Genomic DNA, 27455 nt, shown 5'->3' on the forward strand with positions numbered 1-27455 from the left:
CCCCCACTCTGGGATTCCATTCCTCCCCCGTACCTAGCCCTGCCCCCCTCGCCCCCCGATTATTTTTAGTAAAGTCACGGACAGGTCACGGGCAATAAAATATCACACAGCCCGTGACCTGTCCATGACTTTTACTAAAAGTACCTGAGACAAAATCTTAGCCTTAGTGATGAGTTTTCAGGAGATACTAGAGAACTGATGTCTTCATTGCCCTGGCACCACATCCCAGCCCTGAGAAGTGCAGGCAACTGGGACAGGGACACTGCAGAACTGCAATGGGGTGTGTGTGTCCGGGTCAGGATTGCAGAGGATGGGTTGCGCTGCATGCTGGAGCCCAGGAATGGAATAGCAGGGGGGTACAAGTCAGAAGTGAGGGGCATCAGCAGAGCTGGGGGCAGGGAGTCCAGGGCTGGAATAGCATAATCAAGTTAGCATTTTCTCAAGTAATGTTGTGGCTGGTGAAAGGTGCAGCCTGGCAGAGCCTGAAACTCTGCTAAACGCACAGACAACCAGTGTCTGAACTTCCCCCCACCCTCATCATGTGCTCTCTTCCTTCTGCCAACGTGTCTCAACCTTCCTTAACCCACAAGGACTGTTTCTGGGATGGTTTACTCCCCCCCTCTGCATTCCGGGCTTAGCCTTATTGAGGGCTGGAACTGCCAGCAATCCCCCCCCACCCCAATTTCCTATCCATTAGTGAGCTGGTAAATCGGAGGCCACACATGGTAGTCATTGGTTTCTTGTTTCAATCTGGGGTCAGTCAGATCACCCATTGGACGTCCACACTGTGTTCTGGAGCTAGCTCCCAGCTGGGCTCTGCTAAGCTAAATGATAAACTCTGCTATAAGGAATGGGGGTGCAGGAGTGTTAAGCGATGAGCACCTGTGCTTGTGAGCAGGGTTCAGGAGGGAGATAGTGACGGTGCAAGAACGTGCTGGGCAACTTACATTCTAAAAGTTAGGGATCGGAATGAGCAAAACAAGGCCTTGGCTGCTTCTGAAAATGTGTCTCTGGAACCAAAAACACATCCCGGCAGAGATCTGGGGATGGACGTTAGCCACTCTCTGTATGCAGGTGTGGAGCGGGGAGTGGAGCAAGACCATGTGAATGAGGAGTTTCAGGGGGGTGGGTGCTGGAAGGGCCACAGAGGTGTTTGAAAAGCCTTGGAGGGTAACAGAGTTAGAAAGGACTGGAGCACATCCAAGGAGGCAGCGGAGAGCAGTGGGGAGGGTCAGCGAGAGATGGCTGAATTTGGAACCAAAACTAAGTGTGGAGATTTCACAAGCCCTGCCCAGACACAGCAGACTATCCTGTCCAGCAGTTCAGTGCATTGGAGTTTTGTTTCACTATGTAACTAGCCTGCAGCAGACAGTCACTGCACACAGCGGAATGGCCAGTACTCGGCAATTTCGCCAGAGGTAGAAAGCTGTGAGAATGAAGGCAAAAAACCCTATAGGGATCATGGAGCATGTGTCTAGGTACAGGACATGGTTTATCACTCTGCTTTAGGGTATCACGCATACAGCAATGACATTGCCTCTTCTTGCTACATCTGTCAAATCTCTTGCAAAGCTGCTCTCTCCTGGGCTTTCCTATCAGAGCACTGGCAACCTCTGCCAACAAACACACTCTCTACACATCTCTTGGGGCAGATTTGGTGTGAGCAGTGGGTTTGCTGGCTGTCTGGCCAATGCACACCATGCCAGTTTCACACAGGTATGCTATGTGGCTCAGTGCCAGGCTGGGGAACATGTGGGAAATGCTGGCAAACATGAAGTCATCTCACAGCCTTACTGAGATCTCTCCTAGGACTTCCCATGTGGTGTCAGAGAGCCCAGGGCAAACCCAGCCTTCTGCCTCTCTCCAGAACATTGCTCCTTGGGGGGGTGATGCTCTGAACACAGCAAGTGTCATGACTGCATGTCACTAATGAAAGCAAATGCATGCGCTGAGATGAGGGTCCTTCCAAGGGCACCTGAGGACGATTCCAGCTTCAGCTATGCATTAGGAGTAAAACAGAACATCCTATGTAACTCTCTCTCTCTCTCTCTCTCTTTTCCTGGTACGCCCCTCACCATGGTATCTAGGCCCCATTAACTTTATCACCCTTATTTTTCCTCTTTATTCACTGAAAGGATATGACCAGCTTAGGCTTTTCCCGGGACTGAAGCTGTAAGGAGGATGGGACCCAGCGTTTATATCAGCCCTGACTGTATACCCACAAGGCAACCAGCCAGGTCTGAGATGGGCTTACTCATCGCACTTCAGTGCTGCAGAGAAGACATTGTGAGGCCATGAATTCCACCCCCCTCCTTTGGCAACTTTATCCATTGTGAACACTATTGCAATTTGGATTTCACTTCTTCTCTAGGGGAGGGCGGGGAAGGGGACTAGGGGCTGGGCATTAACATTATGATGGACAGTGACAGAACGTTAGGCTGCAGGATGATTGCCCTTAGCTAACCAAGGACTTTGGGAACCATTCCTGGAGGCTAGTTGGATACATTGAGGTCTCCCTGTTTCTTCCGTTGGTTTCCTTTTCTAAGTGCATTATGTTTAATTCCAAATTTCCTGGCACCCGCTTATAGGTCCTTTTGGGGGCACTGACAGCATTGCCATTAATACAGTAAATATGGTTAATTCAAGAAGTGCCCAAATGGGTACAGCTGCTGCGTGCTGCCCCACTCAAGATGACAAACAGCTGGCACCTGATGAGCATACTGCTTTGAGCCCTTGGCTCTGAATGGCCCTTGCTCGGCAGAGGATGAAGTCCAACATTGTGTGGAGTGCTAAGGAAGGCCAGATGAACGTCCGGATAGCTTGGGCACCACAGAGTCACTCTTGTTCTAGTTCTGGTAGCTTCATCATCCTGGCAGAAGGACGATGCACTGTGTGAGCAGGTCTGCAGTCTCCGCTCCTGTTCACTTCCAGTGAGAGAGGCGGTGAGGGGAGAAGGGACAGTACCATACAAACCAGATCCTTGCTGCCATGCGTCTCCAGGACAGAAGGTGCCAGAGAGGAGCCGTACTCTCTAGCCTCAGTACGGTCAGTGAGCAGGAAGGGCGTCTCTGGTCAGGTCATGGAAATCCTCTCTGCCTTCTGCCTGGAAGGCGTCCCCCAGAGCCTCTGAGTCATGGTTCTGGCTGGGATAATTCTCAGAGTTCTCAGGTTTCTTCTTGTCGCTGTTCCGCACAGCAGCCTCGAGGGCCTTCTGCCTGCGGTAGAAGTGGGAGAACTTGTTGAAGATGATGGTGATGGGCAGAGCCACCACCAGGATCCCGCCCAGAATGCACCCCGAAGCTGCCAGCTTGCCGGCCACGGTCACTGGCACCACGTCGCCATAGCCCACAGTTGTCATGCTGACTGTCCCCCACCACCAGCAGGCAGGGATTGTGTCGAAACCAACGTCCTCTTCCTTTTCAGCTGTGTAGGCCACTCCAGAGAACACGGAGACTCCCACCGCTAGGTAGAGCAGCAGGATGCCCACCTCTCTGTAGCTGTGCTGAAAGGCAAAGCAAAGGGAGAGTCAGCAGAGGCCCTGACGCTGTCTACGGGGCCAGAAAACAAGACCTAATGAGCATGAATACAAACCAGGCTTGCTTCCGACATCCCTCCCTCTCGTTCTCTAATATTCCGACTGGCTCTCCTGCCTTGTGTCTCATGTTCTTTCCCTGGAACTTTGCTCTTTGCCTTGGTGTCACGGGAAGGCGGGAATCCATCCCACTGAATTAGAACTAGCAGTCTCTCTCCCTTCTCTCTGGTGTGTGGGCACCTTAAATATTCCAGTAGAGGATTTCAGGTTCCCACCATATGGGGAAAAGGCATTTCTTTGGGAATGTGGGACGCCGAGCTGGAGACAGAATTCTGCACTTGTTGGGTGCGGGAGCTTCGTGCTATTCTAATTGTTTGCAATTGGCAGTCTTCAGCCAGCTGCTGGGTAGAGTGTTCACTTGCCGTCTATCCAAGAGCTGGCACCAGTTTGAGCTACATATGGGGGCAACTGAGGCTCCCTGAAATCCATGCCCTGCTGGGGCACCTCTCCAGCTCTGACTCGAGCTGCGCTGCTGATTCCAATTCCTGCCTATTGCAGGATCAACCAGCCAAGCCCTGGCCATTTCCAGTGGGGTTACTGTGAAGGAGGAATGAACCAGGGAGGGACCAGTGAGTCTCCTGCCTAGCGCTCATGGAATTTCTGCACTGAGCTACTGGAGTCCAAATGGCCCGAGTGTCCACTGATGCTTTAGACTAGACTCTGGTTTGTATGCAGCTGAGATGCGAACCTGTCTGGGGTCTGTAGCATTTGTCAGGGACACAATTGATTTCCCAGTAGCGAATCAATATCTGTCATTCTCTTCCCTTTTACCACTTGTAAGCCTGCATTCATAATAGGAAGGAAGCACCTCCATGGAGCCAGATGCTGGGCAATGAGCAAGGCCCTGCCAGCAGCTGTACAGCTCAAGAGAAGGGCACGAGCCAGGCAAGGCTAGTGTGGTTTTCTCTCATTGTTTGTCACTGCCATTTCATGGGAGGCTTGTCTGGGAGCCTCCTGATGATTCTTTGTACCCCCTCCATACCACCAGACCCCATGAGGGACGGATCCATCCTTCTGGCAGAAGAAGATTAGAGCCAGTGTGTCACCATTGCTAAGTTAGGTTCCTGGGGAGCTGTGGAGCAATGCAGGGTGCTCCCTGTCCTCGGGAGCAGAGCATTCTGCCTTCACAGAACTCCCAAGCTAGGAGGGCCAGGGGGAGGGGAGTTGTGTCTGAGTTTAGAACTGATGCAAGCCCCCTGCATTAGATTAATGGGGTCTCTGTGACTTTGGTGCTTTCTAGAGCCCCACAAACATCTGCTCACTGCTGCTGTTCCAAAGGTCCCACACTGCAACTTGCAGCGTGAGCAGGAACTGCAGATGGACGGGGCAGCTGTGATGGGCTTGGAAAGAGGATGGAGGGTGAAAGAAGCGCAGGTGCAACTGCGGGGGTGAAGGCAGGCGGGGCACAGGCAGAGATCAGAATAGCCCCAGAGACTCTTTTCCACGACCAGCAGCTCAGTCCTGCCCCCTGACCCACTCAGTCCAGCCGTACGATACACCCCATACCACTGTCAAGCCTATCAGTGCTTCCAGTTTCCTCTGCCCCCTGAGGCTTAGAGGTGGGACGTAGGCTGCGAGTGAAGGCCACAGGAGGTTTAAATGCTGTAGGCTTCACTTCTTTAGCACAGATAACACTGACCGGCATTTTCAAACCTGGGGGTCTAAAATTAGGCTCCCACCTGCAGCTTTAGGCCTTCAATGTACATGGCTGGATTTTTAGAGGTGATGGGTATCCACCACTCCCCTGGACTTGGCACTCCACTGGAGTTTAAAGTGAGTGATGGCTGGAAGCTGACAACTTACAGTCAAACCCGGGTCCACTGTGGCCTGGGGTCGCTGCCTCTGCTGTGGGAAGCACAAGGGGTGGTCAAGGTTCAAGGCTGGAGCCCTGTTAATTCCGCGGGCTGAGGGTTTGGTTTCATCAGCACGGTTTGGCAGTGCTCCTGGCACTGCTGCCACATTCGGGCAAAGAAGAGTCGAGGACAAGGACTCTTCTGCTCGGCAACTGCCATGTGCACGTCTCAAGAGAGGCTGCTGTGGGCAGGGCGCCTTGCACACGCACCAACCACTCTGAGCTGCTGTCATGCCAACAGGCCAGGTCCGTAGCGTGTCAATCCGTCAATGTCACCGCTGCATGTCGTGCTGTCACATGTCAGGTGGGAAATAGCGGGCGCGATTCAACAGAGGGGAGGAATACAGAGTCACGTGGGCTGAACGAGAGCTATCGGGCAGCCTGCTATTTATAGGCAGGGACTAAGTGACAAATCGGGAGGGACAGTAGCACAGCGACAGCACATGGAAGTCAAAACACAGAGCAGTGCAGACAGCTCAGAGATACAGATCTCATCCTACACAACATGGAGACAGAGGGTAGTGAGGGGAGGCTGCTACAGGAGGAACTAATCAAGGCACAAGAATCCAGAGGTCAATGCAGCAGAGAAAGGGTTACAGGAAATAAACTCTCTGGATATGTATGTAATTTACACCTGGAGCTAATGGGACGCAGCCTCCTGAATCAATACTGTACTCTAACCTTTTTATAGCAATCATTACATTACTTTCAGCTTCTACTCCTCGGCCTTTGGGGAGGAGAGGAAAAATATTCTTCCCAGAAAAGCTTCTAAATAGAGGGGCTTCCCACTCCTTCCCCCATCACCCCTGATAATACGGTCTCCTCTAATTACACTTGGACACATTCTCCTTTTATCTTGGCAGGACTCTGGATATCTTCTAATTGGAAGTTTCTCCCCCACTGAAATAATTTTCTTGTGTTGTTGGCAGGAGAGGAAGCCTTGTGTTCTTGGGAAGGAATAGGAGTGAGGGGGACTGCACCTAGCAAGGGAAGGGCTGTTTACTTGAGAAAGCCCCCATCCTACTGGGTGTTGGAGAAATGGCTAATGAGAGCTGTACTGACTGAACTGATGAACCCACTTTGCTCCTCTAACTGAGGCTGATAACATTTTCAAACCTTTTGAATAAGCTCAGGCTTTTGGTGGAGATTTATTTCTATTCACCTGGCAATGTTTGCTGTATGATCCCAAGGGGAGCTGACAGGCAGAGTGACAGCTTCTTCCTTTTAACAACCTCCTTCCTTAAACATGGGCAGGCTGCTTTTGACAGAAGCATGTCATCTATTGTCACTTACCAGCCCCCAGGGATAGTTACCTTGCACTGATCTGGAGTCCTTTCCTGAGTCTTGGTAGATCAAGGCAGGACAGGAAAAAGATGGAAATCTTTAAAGATGGGATGTTTTCTACTGGGCTTGTTTACACAAGGTAGTCACACTGGTATCACTTAAGATGTGAATTTAAACTGATAATTAAACCTGTACCAAAGGCCATGTGGGACATTCATTTCAGTGTAAGAGTGGTTTAGTTTGGTTTAGCTTAAGTCGATTGGAAATAGGTTTCACTGGACAGAAATAAAGCATTTTCCTAACCAGGAGAACTCTATGGCCAGCAGAGTTAAGGACAATGAGTTTTTTCCAAGTATATTAGGAACAAAAAGAATCCTAACAATGGTACTGATCCAATACGAGATGGAAACGATAGAATTATCACTAATAATGCAGAAATGGCAGAAGTGTTCACTAAATATTTCTCTGGGGGGCGGGGAACCAAATGATGTTGTCATATCATATGATAACTCTTTCCATTCTACTCAGTAGCTGCTGTTTTAACATCCTCCTAAAGTTAATCCTTTGTAAATCAGCAGACCCAGATAACTTACATCTCACAGTTTTAAATAAGATGGCTGAGGAGTTCACTGGACCATTAATGTTGATTTTCAATAAGTCTTGGAATACTGGGGAAGTTCCAGAAATCTGGAAGAAAGCTAATGGTGTGCCAATATTTTTTAAAAGGTAAACAGGATAATCTGGGTAATTTTACCTCTGTATTTGGCTCTGTGAATATTGTATCCAGTTCTAATGTCCACAATTCAGACAGGAAGTTGAAAAATTGGAGAGGGTTCAGAGAAGAGCCATGAGAATGATTAAAGGGTTAGAAAATCTGCTTTAGAGTGATAAATGCAAGGCGCTCAATCTATTTAGTTTAACAAAGAGACGGTCAAGGGGTGACTTGATTACAATCATTAAGTGCCTACATGGGAAGAAATATTTGATAATGGGCTCTTCAGTCTAGCAAAGGTATAACATGATCCAATGGCTGGAAGTTGAAGATAGGCAAATTCAGCTTGGAAATAAGGTGCAAATTATTAACAATGTGGTAATTAAACACTGGAAACATTGCTTTCTCTGCTGGCTTTCTCTCTCACGCCTATCAATCCCTGAACCCCTGCATGTGCAACCAGTCCTAGGGCAATCCCTCAGACCACATGGCTTACGCTTGGTCTACAGTTAAAAGTTAGCTTGACATAGCTACGATGCTCATGGGTGTGAAAAATTCACAACAGAGAGCTGTTGCTATGGTGATCTAACTCCCCATATAGACACAGCTAGGTCGATGGAAGAATTCTTCCGTCTTCCTAGCTACTGCTGCTTGCAGAGGTGGATTACCTACAGCAATGGGAAAACCCCTTTGTCGCTTCAGGAAGTGTCTCCTATGCTATGCTGCAGCACCTGTAATGTAGACATGGCCTGAGCCCTATTCAAGCTTTGCAGCGTGTCCCAGTGCTTTGGACAGTAGCCTCCTATTGTTTCAGTTATCACAACATAAAGAAGTATTTAATTGCTCCTTCCATTTTGCCTGAATGAAGGATGCCTAGGCTTTAACCAGGTCTGTAACAGTTTATAGATCAGAGACCTGCTGAATGGCATCTATTAACACCTTTCAGCAGAATGATATTAAACAAAATGAGATTAATCTCCATTCGCTTTTCTTCTCTTCCTGCTCCCCCTGCATCACACTTGCTCCCCTGACGCAAACACAGTCCCCAACTTTCCAAGCCCCTCTCAGGCTGGGAGTCACTCCCCCTCAGTCTTATTCAGTACTGCTCTTTCCTATGTTAGTGTCAGTGAAAGGTGCTGACCTGAGAGCCCTGGAGTCGGTTTATCCATAGAGCAGCACTCACAGCCACAGCACAGCACCATCCACCCCCAGCTACTCAGACTCCACACAGGCAGCTCAACGTTGGCTAGCGATCAATGGTCTCAAAAGACCTGGCATTATCAGTATGGAAAACTGTCTCCCATCCATCACTCAAATGAGACCATCCATCACACAGACCAACGTCATCTCCAAGCTGTTCCGGGGCCTGAAACCAGCCAGAAAGAAGTCAGAGAATCCTAGTCTGTCCAGATGTCCCTGGAAGTAAGCAAAACTGCCACTTGACTTCAAGCCACCCCTAGTTCCAGCATCTATGAAGTGGTTTCCATTATAGACAGGGTTTACAGTTTGGTTCAATGGCTCTTGGCACCCCCACGCTACAAATTGTTCCTGCACCCCTGCTTGACTCTCTCTGATGCCTTAAGCACAAGAACAGAATCACTCCTAATGGGAGGCTCTCACAGGACGCTCCTTGTCCTGTGAAGTTGACACCCCCCCACCCCCAGTAAAGCACTAGATAGTAGCTAAAACAGAAGAAATTCCCCTCCCCTCCCACTCATCATAAAATGGATTTATTTGGGGTTTGAACCCCGTTGGCAGTCGGGCATCAGTGTTAAAGATTAAGCTGCTTTTAATGAAGCTTGCAGTTTGTGGAATGTGGTTCAGACCTGGATCTGGGTTTGCACCAGGCTAGCGGGTCTGGCTCAAACTAAGCAGGGCACTGAAGTCCCAAGCTGCCGGGGCAGAAGTAGTCTCGGCACATCAGTTGGCAGTTCCCAAGGGGGTTTCTGTGATCCAACCTGCACACTGGCTCTGCCTTGCTCAGGTCTCCAAACCAAAGAAGAGGCGATGCCCGCTCGACTGTTGTCACTGAGAAGAGTGTGTATCAGACACTGAACTAACACAGAACTGGCGAGGACTGGATGGACCGCCACCACTGAGACAACAGCCACTCCCCCCTGTTTCTGCCTGCTGACGCGGGAAAAGAAGCATGACTTCTCCAGGGGTTTCCATGCAATGCTGAGGAATCCGTGCCACTTCACCACCCCAGATACTTAGAGGTGATGGCATCACTCGTGTGTGTGTCAGTATCGCATGTGTGCGCAACAGAACTGCTCATTCAAATGGATCCTTTTATGCTCTGACTTTTTAAATCAGAAAATCAATGATAAGGCAACAGTGCAGAAACACCAGCTGGGGACTGTGGAAGTGTGAGACTTCCCCTGTCCATGCTCAGGAAGGCTTTTGATCTGTTAAAGCCAGTGTTCATGCCCACAGGGTGTTGTGTTTCTCACTCATAGCTAAAATACAGCATTGTAGGCAGGTATCATCAGCTGCTGCAGAATCCCAGGACCCTAACCTCACTCCTCAGAAGGTAAGCACAGGAGGAAATGGTTTTTACACAACTGAGTTTTAAAATGTGTTTCCTTCTGATCTGGAGCACAGAGAAGCAAGATACCAGAAAGCAAAGGGCCCCAACATGCATTATTGCAGGTGTCTGTGTACAGCAACCAGACTTGCTTCTTAAGTTACAAAATACACCAGGCACCTCCTTAATGTAGCTGTCACCTTAACTCTGTGCAGCTGTTTTGGAAACACCTTGCAACTGCAGTTGCCCGCCCCCCCTGAATTAGAGTAAATGACCAATGCTCCTGTTCTGCAGTAACAACTGACCAACTCCATCTAGAGCCTGATCATGCTCTCCAATAACCAGGTCATGCACCTCACTGCACCCCAGGGCCTGCACAGTACAAACATGCAGCAGCTGATCTTACAAGGGGCTCATGATGTGCGTCCATGCCCTGGGAACAGGACTGAGTCCTGAGGGTATAAATGAAGGGAAGAAAGCAGCAACCATCATGCTAACCTATGGTGCTGTACACGTGATAGAACCTATAGCCAGCATCTGAAAGGGGGCTGAAGAAAGAGGAGGCCCTGGTGTTAAATATCAAGTGCTGTGCTGGGGATTACACAGCTGCCTCTGCTGGGCCTTACTGTTAACAGGTCTTTGTGCATGGCAGTAGAGAATAACTCTTTTCAGCAACCTTGAAAACATGCACTGGTCACATAAGACTCAAGAGCTCACTGCTAATGCTTGAGCAATTTATGAACATGATTATATGACAGGGCTACCTGTGATAGCAGAGGGCTGGACTTAATGACTAAGCAGTTCCATTCCAGTCCTATGTGTTACCGGAATAGCCCCAGTAGCTTAGACATGGGGAAAAACTAACACAACAGTAACTTCCCAGTGTAGCTGACCAAGTCAATCTCTGTACCATCTGTAAGGATAGCATTCAGCAGCTGTTGCTTGCCTGAACACTTAGGTTAGCAAGAGAGCACCAGTATGTGATTGAAGGAGGATGGATCAATGATGATGGGTAGGGCCCTATCAAATTCACAGTCCATTTTGATCAATTTCATGGTCATAGGATTTTAAAAATCATAAATTTCATGATTTCAGCTATTTAAATTTGAAATTTCAGTGTTGTAATAGTAGGGGTCCTGGCCCAAAAAGGAGTTGTGGTGGGGTCACAAGGTTATTATAGGTTTCAGAGTAGCAGCTGTGTTAGTCTGTATCCGCAAAAAGAAAAGGAGGACTTGTGGCACCTTAGAGACCAACAAATTTATTTGAGCATGAGCTGTAGCCCATGAAAGCTCATGCTCAAATAAATTGGTTAGTCTCTAAGGTGCCACCCGTCCTCCTTTTCTTCTTAAGGTTATTATAGGTGGGTTTGCGGTACTGCTACCCTTATTTCTGCGCTGCTGCTGGCGGGAGCACTGCCTTCAGAGCTGAGCAGCTGGAGAGCGGCAGCTGCTGGCCAGGAGCTCTGAAGGCAGAGCCGCTATCAGCACACCACAGAAGGAAGGCTGGCATGGTATGGCATGGTATTGCCACCCTTACTTCTGCGCTGCTGTCTGCAAAGCAGGGTCCTCGGTCAGCAGCTGCCACTGTCCAGCTGCCCAGCTCTGAAGGCAGCAGTACAGAAGTAGGGTAGCATGGTATGGTATTGCCACCCTTACTTCTGCACTGCTGCTGGTGGGGCGCTGCCTTCAGAGCTGGGCGCCCGGCCAACAGCCGCTTTGACTGCCCAGCTCTGATGTCAGCACAGAAGTAAGGGTGGGAATACCGTGACCGCCCCCTGGAACTCCCTTTTGGGTCAAGACCCCCAATTTGAGAAACGTTGGTCTCCCACAAGAAATCTGTATAGTATAGGGCAGCATTTCTCAAACTGGGGTCTGCGAGGATACTCCAGGGGGTCCAAGGGCCCTCCCCCTCAACTCCTCCCCCTGCCTCCTGCACGCTTGGGAACAGCTGTTCCACAGAGTGCAGGAGGCCTTGGGAGGGAGGGGGAGGAACGGGTGGAATCATATCTGGGGCCACCGGCCCCACTGATCAACTCTTTCCCCCTCTCTCCCAGTGCTGGGGAACAGCTGTTCCCCAGCGTGCAGGAGGCGCTGGCAGGGATTAGGGGGAAAGGGTGCACTCAAGGAAGGTGGCATAAAGAGGCAGGGCAGAGGAGAGGCAGGGTTGAGCAGGGGGGGAAGAGGTGGGGTGGGGCAGGGGCCTTGGGAGAAGGGGTGGAGTGGGGCCAGGGCCTGGGGCTGAGTAGGGGGCTTGGAGGTCTGTGGCAAATTTTAAAATCAAAATGGGGGTCCTCGGGTTACTAAAGTTTGAGAACCCCTGCTATAGGGTAAAAGCACACGAAAGACTGGATTTCATGGTCTGTGATGCATTTTTCATTACTCTGAATTTGGTAGGGCCCTAATGATGGGTGATAGGAGAGGCCAGGAGGGTGACCACAAGGGCAGATGGGTTAGTGATGGCAAGCGCTGATCAGGATTTTTCTGTCAACATTTTTGAATTTTTTGGTTTTTTAAATAGAAGATGCCTTTTCCACAAAACTAAAATGTTCCATGGGATGTCTGGCCAAAAAAATGCAACTTTCCATTACAAAAATCAAAATGAAAAATTTTGTTGTGCATCAGGTTGACCTGAATCGATACACTTTGGTTGGTCAAACCAAACTGGAATGTTTGGTCAGTTCTACATTGATCTACGTGTGCTTGGGCTACTGCAGTGCCTCATGGCCCCCATTCTCCTCAGTAGGCCAAGGTTTGACTACATCTCCCATGGTGCACTGTCATCTCCTCTGGTTGGACTGCTGCAGGACATCATGAGTTACACCTAACCACAGTGTATCATGGGAGATGTAGTCTGGACAGGTAGCTGGGCCTATAGAGGACCATGGGGACAAGAGTTACCCAACCTACAACTCCCATGAGGTACCATGACAGCTCGGAGTGACACAGATTAATGTCAAATCAAGACAACACCAAAACATTTTGACATATCTGAATTTCAGAATTTTCCATTCCACAAAACATTTCAGGATTGAAAGTCAACAGATTGATTTGGGACAAAAACAAATGTTAAAATATTGGAATTTCCTATAGGATGGAAATGCCAAAGACTAAAGAAGGATTAATCCAAGATGGTTGATCCTTCATAGGACTGGATTTTCTTTGCTTGGCAATTTGAGCCAATTATGGCTTCTGAAGTGGTTTGTCCATCTGCTGGGAATGTGTAAAAACAACTACAACTCAAAAGGCTCAGGTCAGAAAGGGAAGACATTCTGGAAGCAGAAATGATAGTAAGTGAAGACCTCCAAAATCAAATGAAACTGGGGGGAAAAAATCCTGACCCTATTAAAGTTGATGAGAGTTTTGTCATTGACTTCAACAGGGCCAAGATTTCACCTTGGGAGTTGTGCATGCAGGGCAGATGGCAACCACTCTGTCTTCTAGCCCTGAGAGAAGGAGCTAAGCCAGTCAGTATAGCAAGGACAATTCAGCAAAAAGGAAGCAATTTCACTTGGTTTTCTTACCTTATATAAATTCACCCAACTGCTAAAAGGGACATGTTTTCAATGTGGGACAGTACAGAGATGTGTGTGCAGGTGGATAGCCAGATGACAAAACCCAGGGACATGTTCTGAGTGCAGCAGTCCTAACTGCATCACAAATTATTTGTGTGTGTTCGTTTTATAGATAAGGTCATGGGCATAGTTTGGAGGAGTGGGGGGCATTGCTCCCCCCTGAACTGCAAGCCTTGGGCAGGCACGGAATTTTCCTCCTCATGGGTGGCCTCATTGACCTGACTGGAGCTGTCCCCCACCCTAGTGCAGAAGTCAAACTCTGCCTATGGAGAAAGTGCTGCTCATAACACCACGTGTTCAAAATGTGAGGCTAGAAACTTAGGGTGTTCTCTCTGCAGAGTTCACTCAGGTGATTGGCAACTGGGTCTGAGCACCCAAGTTAGCCTGGGCCTGATGTGAGCAGCCACACTGCAAAGCCCTACCTGAGTTACTGTAGCTGTACCACACCACCCACATTATGTGTTGCTAGGACACTTGGGGACATATCCCATGATTCTTTGTGCTGTAGTAAGCTGAGCTGCTCTGATCCTTTCCCAGTGAATAGTGGGAGAACTTCTCTGTCCTTCTGGGCCCACAGAGGGAATTGTGGGTAGGCACTGGAGGATTATCAGCATTCACATGAGTCAGCCTATGTTCTCAGTGCAAAGTGGGTAGGTTAGCAGCCTGAAAGTGGAACCTGGGCTGTAACCCAAACCCCCAGCCAGGCCAGCTTGCCTTGGTTGAAAGCACTAAACTCAGGTGAGAGGTAGGGGTGTGTGTGTGTGTTGTGTGTGTGTGTGTGTGTGTGAGAATGGGAGAATGGTTATGGGCAACACCTGGGTAAGAGCCTGAGCTAGCTCTGCAGTGAAGACATACCCACAGAGATGGACAAAACCAGCATGAATCAGTGCAGACTGTGAAAACGAAAAAACAGCCAACCTAGAGCTAAACATTAAGCGATTAAGAACTAGCTGAGTTAAGAGGTATACTTACCTGATGCTAGTCAGAGTGCCCAATGCCTCAGATGCGAGGGTTCCTGGTGCAGTTCAGTAGCTTTCTGATTGTAACTAGTGACTGTACTTAGCAGATTTTGTGTGTGTGTGTGTGCGCGCGCGCAGTGATGTGGCACCTGCCAACTTGCTTTTCACCCGTTGGAGGAAGGAAATCAGAATGTGGATGTTCAGGTGTCCAGCAGCTGGTGTGTGTGTTTACACACGTTTTACTGGACTGTGCTATTTAGTCATTAAACAGTGTTTACAGATATAGATGCTCCCAAAGAACATAGAAGAGCAAGCGACTTGGGAAAAGAACGTCCATGGTCCAGATGAGAGAATAAGGAGGCTGATCCCACAACAGGGTACAAACAAGGCTTTGCTTAGAGTGCGATCAGAAACTGCACAGCTCCTGACAAGAATTCCAAGGAGGAACAAGCTAATCTTCCTCTATCATCACCTGCAGCTGTGGATGCCAACGTGACATCCTGTGGGGAAAGCTAGGTCAGAGTGTGCAGTGCAGCCCCTGACTTTCAGGGACTTACCAACTGGCTATAAAACACTTGCTCCAGGCTGGAGCATAGCAGCACCTTCAACAGCCCTAGCCTGGCAGCAATCAAGAGAAAAATTGTTTACACATTTTAAAAGAGTATCTGTTTAGCTACTGGGAGTTACTGGAGGGCAACAAAAGTAGGAGTTGAGTGATTCTGTAACTCAGACATTTCAGTTTTACAAACCGCGGCCAGGACTAGAACACAGGGGCTTGAGGAATCCGAGATTGTCATGTTTGGAAATTGGCAGCTGCCTGCGCACAGTCGTTTGTTTTCAAAATGCATTGCTCCTTGGTAACTCCATAAGAACACAGCTGCTTCTAGTAAGTGAATGTGCACGAGAGACGGTCGGTTTGGAAGAAATTACTATAATCACCCCAATACCAGCTGCTTTAGAAGACTCCCTACTATGCAACTACTGGAGCTAAACTAACTGGCTCTGATGAAATTGGAGCCCTAAAGCCAGAGAGGTTTGCCCATAACTGGCCTTCACGTGAGTCAGGGTAGTGCTTTTTCAAAAGAGCACACAAGATATTTTCTCTAATGCAATAAAGGAAAATCAAATCAAGCTCAGCTTCCATCTTAGGACATTAGGGTGATGATACAAATGAATAAACAAAAGGGACTGCAGTGTGAAGACTGGAAGTCACTCCTTGGCATATTCTATTGTGCCCATGTGGCAAAAGACTCTGGAATCACGGTCCCACCCAGGCACAAGTGAGAATTAAGGGGAGGAAGGATGTTCTCCTGGATAGAGCACGGGACTGACACTCGGGAGACTTGGATGCACTTCCTGGCTTAGCTGTAGGCTTCCTGTGTGACTTTTGTAAACCTAGCCCTAAGTGACTTGCCCAGGGTATTTAGGATTTAAAGATACAGATAGATGCCTACTGGGATTTTAAAAAGTGCCTGAGTTAGGCATTACCACTGACTTTCAATGAGATACAGCACCTCCCCTGTATTGCATGATAGCTGCATCCCAGATCACAAATTGGCCTTCCAACCCTGAAAGGGGCTAATTAGAGCAGAGAGGTTCTCTGATGTTTGCTGCCACTGCTGCCTCGCTGGCAGCATCTTGTGGAAGTCAATTTCATGCAGGCAGCCTCTTCGCAGCATGGAATGCCAGGGCCAATTGTTCAGAAAGCCAATAAAAATAAAAGAGGCTGGAGGGACAGAATAAAGTACAATAGCTAGGAGCAGACAATTAGGTTGGGGTGAAGTGGGGCTGGGGCTGGCTTGTAGCAGATCCTCTTTCCCATGGGCCTTTGTCCCCTGGAGAGGCTTTGTCAGAACCAAGAGCTGTATCCAAAGACCACAGAAGGCAATGGGAAGGCTCATTACTTTAATGGGTTTTGGATCAGGCCCCAGGTGATTTGATGAACATCCAGAGTTTCTTTACAATAACAAACAGCAGAAATCTCACCACTCATGTCTCTGTGGCACTAATGCTAATCAGTCCACTTGCCAAAGATGATACCAACTCCCTACTTCCCTCTTATGTCAATGGGCTTTCATTCCTCTGATGCTGTGTGCTCTTGCAGAAGGGAGGAAGTTAATGTTAACAATACTTTGTAATTTATGTGCCCAGCAAAAAAAAAGACTTAAAATCTGACACAGCAGTTTGGTGTTTTCAGTGAGATTTCAATCTCTCCCAAATGTTACAGCTGGACTTGATGGGATCACAAGTAGATCAAGAGAGACTTTGCTCAGCGAATCAGTGGCTCAGGCTGAATCAAAGCACAGGAAAATCCTAGTTCCCCAGGCTTTACCCCCTGCATAACATACAATGAGCCTGTCAGTCCCCGCTCTGTTGTGCTGTCATTCACACTTAGCTGCAATACTGAAAGAGTTCAGGGAGCCTTTCCCACATCTACAGCTTTATTGGAATTCTGCAACCAAGAAAGTAACAATTTACATTATGTTTGTAGCCATCCTTTGCAAGATTCCTCAGCTAAATGCTCACTTTTGAGACAGGTTTTCAGAAAGAAATGGAATTTTTATCTACTTAAGTAAGAAGAGCTATGACTTTAGAAACAGCAATCTTAAAAACCACTTGAAAACATGGGCCTTAAGACATGTGCTGTGTTTCAGGCCTTTAAACATGTTTGTGATTTTAAATCACGCCACTTTTCAAGTGTGCTGGTCTGGGTACGGGGCCTCTCGACCATACACTGCAGAACCACATATGGGGATCATAATATAGGTCCCTGGGACCCTAGCACTAACTATTTTTGTCTCTGTGCATGTCCAAGAATTAGTCTTCCCAGTTTCTCAGGTTTCGCAGCCATTCCACCACTGTCAGTCCAGTCCTCCTGACCCCAGGCTGGTTTTGGTGTGTATGCTGTGCTGGAGTGACCACAATACTGAAAAATAAGAAATGAAAAGGGTTAAAAGCCACAGTGATACCCCATCTATCCCTAGGAATTCCAGGATTTATGATTTGTATTGCAGGGGTGGGTCTATGAGTCCAACTCATGGACCAGGTGCTGTAAAAACATGCTAAGTGACAATTTCAGTTCAGATTTGAATTCTAATACCTTCTTGGAAGGTACTGACTGTCTCCTTGGCTAGAGATAAAGGGCATACAATAGCAATTAACAGACACTTAGGAAAATAAAGGTATGTGGTACTGACAAGTTAATATGGGGTGCATGGGATGGTAATTTTGTATGACTAATAATGGTGACCAGACTTTTGAAAACAACTCTTTGCAGAGGGGCCCATCAAGAGGGAATGAGAGAAAACAAGGGGGAAGTCTGATAAATTTGCACTGGTGAACTATTCACATGGATGAGGATATAGGAGGATCATCCGTATGTGTTTTTCTGTGGGAGTGGAAGCAAATATGCTCATAGCCTCACACTTTGATAGCAAGGAATCTTTATGAATTTTTTTTTTTTTTTGGACATAGCTGCCAAGGCCTGGAGAAAAATACAGGCTGAAATTAATTGGTATCTCCATTAGCTTTCTAAAGATGTATTTGCTGTCCGACAGTAGGTGGGGCGGGCAGTATAGTTATTCCCCTAACTCTCCTGGGATGTGGTAGTTTAGATGTATATCACTTTGCTGGCAAAAGGGGAGTAGGACTGTTTTTCTGAACAGTAACTAGAAAGACAATGAAGTGTGTCTGCAAGTAAAGAGAACAGCTGCATGGTATTTAGGTGCCTCTGTCTGGCATGTGGGCTGATGGAATTCAAAGGAGAGGTTTTGGCCACAGTGCCCAATATGGAATTTTTTACAGTAAGAGTCGCTACTGTTTAGACGATACATGATTGCTATTATTATGATTAATTGTTTGTATTGCAGCAATGCTTGGGAGCCTGAGGCAAGTGGGGAGCTGACCTTGAGGAATTACAGCAGGATTGAACTGACTGGGTTGGGCTGGGCCAGGCCTCAGCAGCTGCTATTTATGTGGTGGTGAACGGAGAATGGCAGGGGGGAACTGGTATGGCCAAGAGGAGAGTGGAGACTGGGTTAGGGATGGAGATTTCAGCCTCGTGAGGGTCCTAATACGGACACTAATAGCAGGGTTTGTAATGACCTCCGAAAACTCTTCCTCAGCCCCCATCAGTTCATTGAACAGTAAAGAGTTGCATACCTTCTGTAGAGGGCCCCTAGTCTGCAGACTCCTCTTCCTGCCAGACTTGCTTAACTGCTGTCTCTTCTGCTGTGTCTGAATCCTGGTCCGCTCAAAGAGATCCTGCCAGTGTCTCAAGCATCTCCCTGTCTGGACTGTGTCCCGCTGGCCTGCTCAGGACAGGGTGCTAGCGTTCTCCAGCTCAGCCCTCAGAATTGCAGCCTGAGAGACTACAGACTGTGTAGAAGGGAAAGTGCCCAGAATTCAGTCCAGCTCTTTGTCAAAAAGCTACGTTTTCTGCCTTGATTTGGGCCTCTTGTTGTGTCCCAGGCCCTGTTATACTGGATGTACCTTCAGTCTTTTGGCCTTCTCTTGGCACCTGCTTGCCACTCCAAGCAAAGCCCACCTCAGCCAGTCACTCAGACCACTAGAGCATTGCGAGCGACTGAGCTGACCTGGCCCAGGATCTCCTCATCTCCCTAGAGGGAGGGACACCAGTGCTTGAGCGTTGGCCTCAGGCAAGCTGGCAGCCTGCTCCTAGGAAGGCCCCCCCTCAGCCATGCTGGAGACAGAAGTAGAATGAAGCTGAAGAAGCTGGGTTTTGGGAGTAGATCACACAGCTGAGCTCCACATTATGTGCCATATTATTAGAACATTAAGTGGCTTCTGGCTAGCTTGGCCCGTGTGGCTCGTAGAACACAGGCCAGATGAAGCCAGGAACGATTCACACCGCTGGCTCCATTACACCTGTGCTTTCTGACCACTCTGGTACTTTATTGGCAGAGACTGGCATAGTGGAGTATCATATGGCCGTTAGCTTTCCTTGAAGCATGTCTACAAATCCAAGTGTGAATGCCTGTGTACCTTTGGGAGCAGTGTGTGTGTGGATGTAAAGTGCTACAGGCATTTTAAGGGGAGCACACAGTGTCTAGCATGCCAGATTTTTTTAGTATACTGCAAGATTTGTGACATTACCCTCAGGAACCTTCCAGCTTCCATGAGCTGGGACCCCAGTGGAAGTACTGTAGATACCTCTACCAGCTACACCTTATTGCAATACCAAACATATCTTTCACACCTAAACACCACAGCAATAGATAAGGACATAGAGTGGCGTTTACCTTCAAGGTGGCCCCTAGTGACCTCAGTCCAGTTGAATGCCGAGCCAGCTTCAGCACCCGGAATATCCTCATGAGCCGGAACACCTGAACCACCTTGCCCAGGTTCCCCAGCTCTGACTCACTGCCCACTGTCACATCCACCAAGAGGGTGATGTAAAAAGGCAGCACTGAGACAATGTCAATCAGGTTCAGCGGGTGCTTGAAGAACTTCTTCATGTTGGGTGCAAGGAGCAGGCGGGAGGACACTTCAAAGGTGAACCAGGCAATGCAGAAATACTCCAGGTTGTGCAGGACGGGGTCGTCTAGCAAGTGGTCATCCTTGTCCAGTACCTGGTACTCGGGTATGCTGTGGATGCACATGGTGGCTATGGAAACAAGCACCACGCTGATGGACACAAAGCTGAAGAGTTTGCTGGGGATGGAGTAGCCTGGGTTCTCCATGGTGAGCCAGAGGCGCTTGCGCAAGTTGCCACAGCGCAGGGTGCTGTAGCGGAGCAGGTCGTGGTTGAAGTCAGAGATCTCGTCGGGGGATGTGTCCACGCTGCTGACCTCGCTCTCCTCGTCCCAGTTGTAGTGCCGGCTCTCCAGCTTACGCTCGTGGTAGCGGTAGCTGCAGCAGGAGTCCAGGAAGAACTCGTTGATGCCCCAGTACTCTATTTCCTGGCAGAAGGAGAAGACGCACAGCTCCTCCATGACATGCAGCTTCCCGGTCTGGTAGAAGTGCAGCACGTATAGGAAGAAGCCTGGGTTTCTATCAAAGTAGAACTCCCTGGCGCTTACATCATAGTCATCACAGAGCTGCAGGATGGACTCCTCCGAGTCGCAGGACAGCAAACGCCCCAGCCGGGTGTTGGGGAATTTAGAAAGAGCACTGGAGCTGAGCCTTCTTCGCAGACCCCCAACGTTAATGTTGATGACATCGTCCTCAAAATCAGGATCCCAGTAGTTTAAGGTCTTGTTGACCATGATCAGTGGAGCTGCTGCTGGTTTAGCCTGTAGATAATAGACAGTGCAGTTGAAGTAAAGAGGTACGGTCTCTTTATGTAGTGGTCTTAAAAAAAAAAAAAGTGCAGTTCAGTTAAAAGTCATGGGCCAGATACATCCTGGGTGGCAGTGGATTAATTTTCCCTGTGTTTTTAAAGATGATCTGCAAAGGACTTAAAATTGGGGGGGGGGTTGCATAATGTTACCCAGAAGGCCTGAAAAGATTTTCCCCCTTCTGGAGAGGTTCCTCCTCCCTCCCCTCCCCCACGTTTCTTTTTACCCTCAAAATGTGAGCCTCCAGTTTTGTTGAGGACTACTGAGACATAAGGGAGTTAACTGTGACCTCCAGCACCTTAACTGAAAGGATGGAGGTGATTCCCCTGTTCAAAGTGATAATTAGCAATTGACGCTGGATAGGGTTTATTCCTCTCCCCCCCCCCCCAAAGAAAAGAGTTTTAAACAGTATGACTAAAAACCCTCTTCCTCGTTGTAGATTAAAGTTTATACTGTCAGCTCTTGTAGCATCACCATTTCATCAATTCTCCAGTCAGAGAGCCTTACAACCTTAAGAACTCTTTACTTTCTTATTAGAGCTGGTTGAAAAAAATGTCCTCGTCCATCAGAAAATAAAGTTTAATCAAAATCAGAATGTTTCATGGGAATGTGCCTATTTCAATGAAATTTTTGGTGGAAAATTTGCCACTAACATCAGAAATTACGAAAGTGCAGATATTAAAGTCATCTAGACACACTTTCAGAGGGATGGCTACCTGGCTTCTGCTTGTGAACTCTCAAAACTGTGCACCTGCCCTTTGTTGGTACAAACACCTGCAGAATCTTTTAAAGATTCCAGAGGTATCCGAATCTGCACCCATAAAGCCCGCTAGGGCAAACAGAATTTGCGCACAAAATCTAACACTAGAATTCTTTCAAGCTTACATGCAAGGGTTTGCATTGCAAGATGCACACCACCCTATCTCAAAGTAGTCCTTTGGTGGGATGGGAGTGCTGGTCTCTTTGCCAGGAGTGCTGGTCTCCTTGCCAACAGACATTAGATTGGTGCTCAGTTTCAGAGATTAAAATTTCTCCATGGACAGACAGTTTCTCAGGGTTTTCCGTTGATGGTTTTGATCAGCCTGGTGTTAAAAAAGTCCCTTTGCTCCTCTGCCTCAGTCACATGGTGAATCTCTCAAAACACACAAGTTGCACAAAAACAAAACACACCACACACAGAGGCCATATACCCTGTGAAAGACAGGGCACTAATAGTGAACGCTGCTGTGCAGCACAATGGTTGGAGCTCTGATCAGAGAGAGATTCCCTTACAGCACTTCACAGTGACGATAGTAGAGGCTCAACTCCAGGGATATTGCTGATGAGGTATTTTTCCTGCTCTGAACTTCTTTTCAAAAGATCTCAATGTAATATTCCAAAGCTTGCTGGCTTCAAAGTGGAGCTACTGATGCTTTGAGGTTCCTGTAAGTGCTGCCAACCTGTGATTTCTCTCTGTGAAATGGATTGAATGAGATCAAGTAATATCCATTAAATATTAACCCTCTGAGTGTGGAGCCTGTTTTTCGACAGGGAAGGAGCAAAGAGTTTGCAATTGGAAGTTTATACACAAGCTCTTCCTTGACATCTTCAGCCACGTTGCCGAGCTTTATTCACCGCCACGTTACACAACTGCATCCCCAGGACATGTGCTTTTTAGAACATTGAGAACTTGACATTTTTAGATTTCTAATGGGTTCATAGGTCACTGGGCAAAACACCAAGGCTGGGAGTGGCTGGACGTGGCTTCCACTGGTCTCCGAAATCCAGTGAGAATGTTTTGAGAGTCAGGCAGGGATTGCTTATGTTTCTCACTTCTAAAGCTATGTCTACACCCGTGGTTCTCAACCTTTCCAGACTACTGTACCCCTTTCAGGAGTCTGATTTGTCTGGCGTAACCCCAAGTTTCCCTCACTTAAAAACGACTTGGTTACAAAATCAGACCTAAAAAAATACAAAAAAGTGTCCCAGCACACTTTTTTATTATTGAAAACTTGCTGACTTTCTCATTTTTACCATATAATTATAAAATAAAGCAATTGGAATATAAATATTTCAGTGTACAATGTATACAGACCAGTATAAAAAGTCATTGTATGAAATTTTAGTTGTGTACGTACTTCGCTACTGCTTTTTATATAGCCTGTTGTAAAACTAGGCAAATATCTAGATGAGCTGATGTACCCCCTGAAAGACCTCTGCGTACCCCTGCTTGAGAACCACTGGTTTACACGAAAGCTTAGGTTGGTATAATTTATGTCGCTCAGGGGTATGAATAAACCACCCCTCTAAGCGACATAAATTACACCGACATACGCGTTTGTGAGCACAGTGCTATGTTGACAGGAGAGCTTCAGCCATTCATGGAGGTGGTTTTGTTACGCCGACGGAAGAGCTCTCTCCCATCAGCGAGTACCTTCGCCAGATGTGCTGCAGAAGCAGCACAGCTGCATTGATACAGCTGTGCCACTGCACGTATGGCCATGGCCTAAGCCTGGAGTTGAGCAGGGAGCCTGCAACTTTTGCTACAGAAGGATCCTTTTTGTCTTGGGTGGGTAACGGTGTGCCCGTTAACAGAGATGTAGGCACAAAAAAAGCTGAAAGGGACTTTGGAAGTTCCCCTTTCACAAGTCATGTCTAGTCATAGGAATAAAACCCAGAGGCAGGTTTGAAATGGAGGGTCCGGGAGAGAGACTAATGCCAGATTTGTGCTAAACAGCCTAGCAAAGGCATCCTTTAACTCTACTGTCTCTCTGAGCCACAGCTCCTTAAAGAAACACGCTCATCAATGCATAAAACAAACGCTCACATTTCACTATGTCTGGAGGAAGCGATTGTCTGTGATAAGCCTCAGAGCTTAATTGCATCAGTGTCTTTCCTTTCGAGTCCTTTCAAAATCAACATTTAAAAAAAAATATGAACATGGGGAGGTGGTGGGGGTATGTTACTTTTAAGGGAGAAAATGGAATTTCCATGACCTATAGTCTTCTCCATGGAACACTTCCTAGCAGTCCATCTGTGGCGAAGTGATGACTAATCCAGGTTCCTTCCAGAAGGATGCTTGTGAATTCAAGCTTCTGTGGGGAAGAGACATAGCCCGACATCGTGCCTGAGCATCTGCATACACCCCATGAAGCAGCAGCTCAGAGGTCCTGAGCCAGAGGTCACTGAAAACAATGGAAACTTCAGCTGACTTCAGTGGGCTTTGGATCAGGCCCTCGGGGGAACAGGCAACTTGTGCCGGCTCAGAGGTTTGCATCTGCAGTCAGGGATGGTGTCAAAAGCATTTGAATGCTGTGCTCCATCTTAGAATTCCTTTTACACGTGATAACTTCTTGTAGTAATATCTTCAGATATGAGATGTATGCATCACCCTTTAAAGCATCCGATAGGCTGGCCCTGGCTATTTCCCAGCTTGGGAAAAATGGGCCTGTGGAGATCACAAGCCTTTTGTATTAGAGGGAAAATCCCCATTCTTGCACTGAAAATATTGGGGTAGGGGGAGTGTCATGAACAATCTGAACTGGTCTCTTCTGATGTTAGTTTTCTAATGGGTGACATTAGTTCTGCCCACATTTAACTCTACTGTCTAGAAATGCAATGGTAAATAATATTTTGATGGCTCTCCCTGGGGGGTTTCATTGGTTTTTTTTCTTGCACTTACATTAGTGACAATGTTCAGCTTAAAAAAAAAAAAAGCCCTGAGCCAAGACCTAAGCACTATCTCCAATATCAGGTAATAAGACATGGAGCTGTTTTACACTTAGAGAAATAAGCTTTTGTTTTCTCGTGGATTTTTGGAGAGCTTTTTTACAGCACAATGGACAATGAATACGAATGAGACTGTCTGGAATTACGTGTAAATTTGCAAAATTTCCCCATTAGTTTAAAGTATTCATTCAAAAATCTATACCTTAATGGAAAAATACATTGGGATAATGCTGGTCTCTTCTTGCTAAATTTACATACTGTATTTCAAATGTTTTAAGGAGACAGTCATCAGTTTCATATAGATGGATGCTAAAAATGCATTGTGCTTTTAAATAAAAAACAATCTTGTGAAAACATTCTCTTTTTGAAGCAGGTGTCTGAGGCAGTAGATATATATCGCATATACATATATGAAGTGCATCCATACAACATGCTAAAACAGTTTCCTTGGACAACACACTTTTTTCAAATAAAACTTTCAAATAGAAGGTATATACATTTATTCTAAAATGGCCAAGATCTTTTTTCTCTGAAAATATTGGGAAGAATGAAATTTGTACTATGCACTTGCTGAGAAGCTTAAAACTTGAATCGCAGCCCTGAAGTAAATGCATATATGTATTTTTCTTGAAGTGTAAAGTGTGCTTTAGATTAATAGCTTTCAAAACTTTGCCCAGCACATGGATGCTTCCCATTTTGACTGAGATTAAAAGCAAATTTCCCCAACAGAAGCAGTTAGCGAGGCTGGTATTTTTTAGTTTTAAGGCACACTTCCTTTCATTGTAGCTCACTTCTAAATCCTCACTCCTGCAAATTCTGTGAATATATTTTTGACAAACTGCTGCAGTCGAATCCTAGAAACGTTTACATGGTACGTGAATTACGATGCAGTAGGTATGAAAGTCACCTGTAAAATGTCCCTTGGTGGGGAGAGGGCGGTAGTGCTGATTGCATTAAAACACATGGCCGCAATATTTAAGCTGTTTTTCTAGTGTGTGAAGACAAGGAAACAGATCTGCAGGGGCTATTTGGGGGAAATGCACTTTGGGTCCAGCAGCACTCATGGAATTCTTAGCAATAATTTTATTACATGCAAAGTGCCTTTGCAGAGTCCTTCTGCCTCTTCCCCTGACTGATTTCTCTTTGTCAAAGGATGCACAACAAGCCATTGGGAGCCTGGCCTGGAGAGCTGCAGTTTGCCTCTAATGGGCACTCCCTGTGACGGGAGGGGGACACAGTCCCTGCTGCAACCTTTGCCCTCCTGGGCACCCTCTTTGTTCTTTGGAGGCCTGCTGCTCTGAAATCAGTGGAAAGATTCCCATTGATTTTAATGGGCTTTGGGATCAGGCCCTAGGAGGTTCCCTGGACCCCAGTGGAGAAAGCAGTCTCCCAGGGGCTGATGCTATGGCTCAGCCAGGTGCCTCAAGGGGCCAGGGCAGAGGTGCTCAGACTGCTGCATTAGATGGGGATGAGCAGCTTGAGGTTTTCTGCAAAATCCCAGGGCCAAGGACTGGGGATCCGCATTCCTGCTCCCTCCCCAGCTCAGAGAGGCTTCCCCTCTCCCTGGGGTCCCATCCAGATGGCTGTGGCAGCAAATGTGTATCAACCTCACTGCAATGGGGAAGCACCAGACCCTGCTTGGGAATCCCCACATTAACTGCAGGATTCCCCAGCCCAGAGCCACCCCCCGCTACTCAGCCTCTGCTCCAGGTGGGAAGCAGCAGTGCCAGAGATTGCTAGTGGGAGCCCCCTCCTCCTTCAGCCTGCGGCTCTGCATGGAAAGCATGTGAGTGACTCAAGGTCCACAGCCCCGGGCAGCCAGAAAGTCCTGGGCAAGAGGGGAGGGCAAAACATGCTGCCACTAAAGCCCACCTGTGCCTGGGGAATGGGCTAGGGTGTCCTGGCACATGGGGTGCTGCCCAGGGGAGGGGAGGTAGAGATCCTGCATAGGATCTGTGTGTGGGGGGGAGGGGGAGAACAACCCCGGGGGAGGAGAAACAGAGACCCTAGCACAGGGTGAGTGTGGGGTGCCACCCAGGGGAGGGGAGGCAGAGACCCTGCACAGGGTGCGTGTGTGGGGCGGTGCCACCCAGGGAAACAGAGACCTTGGCACGGGGTGTGTGCCACCCGGGGGAGGGGAGGCAGAGACCGTGCACAGGGTGCGTGTGTGGGGGGGTGCCACCCGGGGGAGGGGAGGCAGAGACCCTGGCACAGGGGGGTGGGGATGCCCCTAAAGCCTCCCCGAGGCGCTGGGCACCGCGTGCCCCTCTCTTACCTGACAGCCCAGCAAGCCGCAGCGCTGCGTGTGCGCCTCCCGGACCAGCCCCTCAGCCCCTGCGCCCTCTCCGGGGAGCCCGGGCAGAGCCTGGCGCCTCCATGCTGGGACCCTGCCTCTGTCTGGCCGCCCCGCGCGGCCGGCAAGCGGAGCTGGGAGGTGGCCGGCCCTCGCTCCTGCTCTCCTAGCGCCGGGGCTGCGCGGTGCCGGCTCCGGGCTCCCTCCGGCCGCTCCTGCGAGGGGTGAGCGCGAGGCACCTGCCCAGCCTCCCCGGGAGCGGGCTGCCCGCGCCCATCCTCTGCCTTTTGAAGCCCAGCCCGTCCGCCCCAGGAGCCAGCGGACAGCTCTGTGCTAGGCACCGTCTGGAAGTTCCCCTTGTATCCACTGCAAGAAAAAACTCCTTAGGGATCAGGGGGCATTTGACGCGCTCCGAGCTGCCATCTGCCCCTCTCGGCCGAGCGCGGATCTCCCCTTGTGAGCTCAGCAGCAAATCCCCGAGAGGAACCCAGGCTGCTCGGGAGCCGGTGCCCAGGCCCCCTGCTGCATTACAGCTGTGCTGTGCCCGGGCGGCAGCCTGGACCCCCCGGGGGGAGGGGGGCAATTAATTCGGACAGGGGGTGTCCGAACGGGAAAGTGCCCCGTAAGGGGTCTCTGGCAGAATAACCCCCCGCAGTCA

General features: G+C 48.4%; 1 protein-coding gene across 1 annotated transcript; it reads right to left on the minus strand.

The window, feature by feature from the left end:
- Window positions 1-149: 149 nt before the first annotated feature.
- Window positions 150-27219, minus strand: KCNS1 (potassium voltage-gated channel modifier subfamily S member 1). The gene is made up of 3 exons (XM_027829524.3): window positions 26780-27219; window positions 19759-20751; window positions 150-3502 (listed from the first exon to the last, which is right to left on the minus strand). Exons 2-3 carry the CDS (start codon window positions 20722-20724, stop codon window positions 3047-3049), a joined length of 1422 nt encoding a protein of 473 aa, XP_027685325.2. The 5' UTR covers window positions 20725-20751; window positions 26780-27219; the 3' UTR covers window positions 150-3046.
- Between the last annotated feature and the right edge of the window lie 236 nt (window positions 27220-27455).

The sequence above is a fragment of the Chelonia mydas genome, chromosome 13 (genome assembly GCF_015237465.2).
Source record: "Chelonia mydas isolate rCheMyd1 chromosome 13, rCheMyd1.pri.v2, whole genome shotgun sequence".
NCBI classification, from domain to species: domain Eukaryota; kingdom Metazoa; phylum Chordata; order Testudines; family Cheloniidae; genus Chelonia; species Chelonia mydas.

Bases quoted from the DNA above. Each gene is read 5' to 3' on its own strand.
- KCNS1 (XM_027829524.3), bottom strand. From the start codon at position 20,724: ATGGTCAACAAGACCTTAAACTACTGGGATCCTGATTTTGAGGACGAT. The intron at 3,503-19,758 runs GTAAACGCCACT...TTTGCCTTTCAG, and splicing joins CACTAGGGGCCACCTTGAAG to CACAGCTACAGAGAGGTGGG.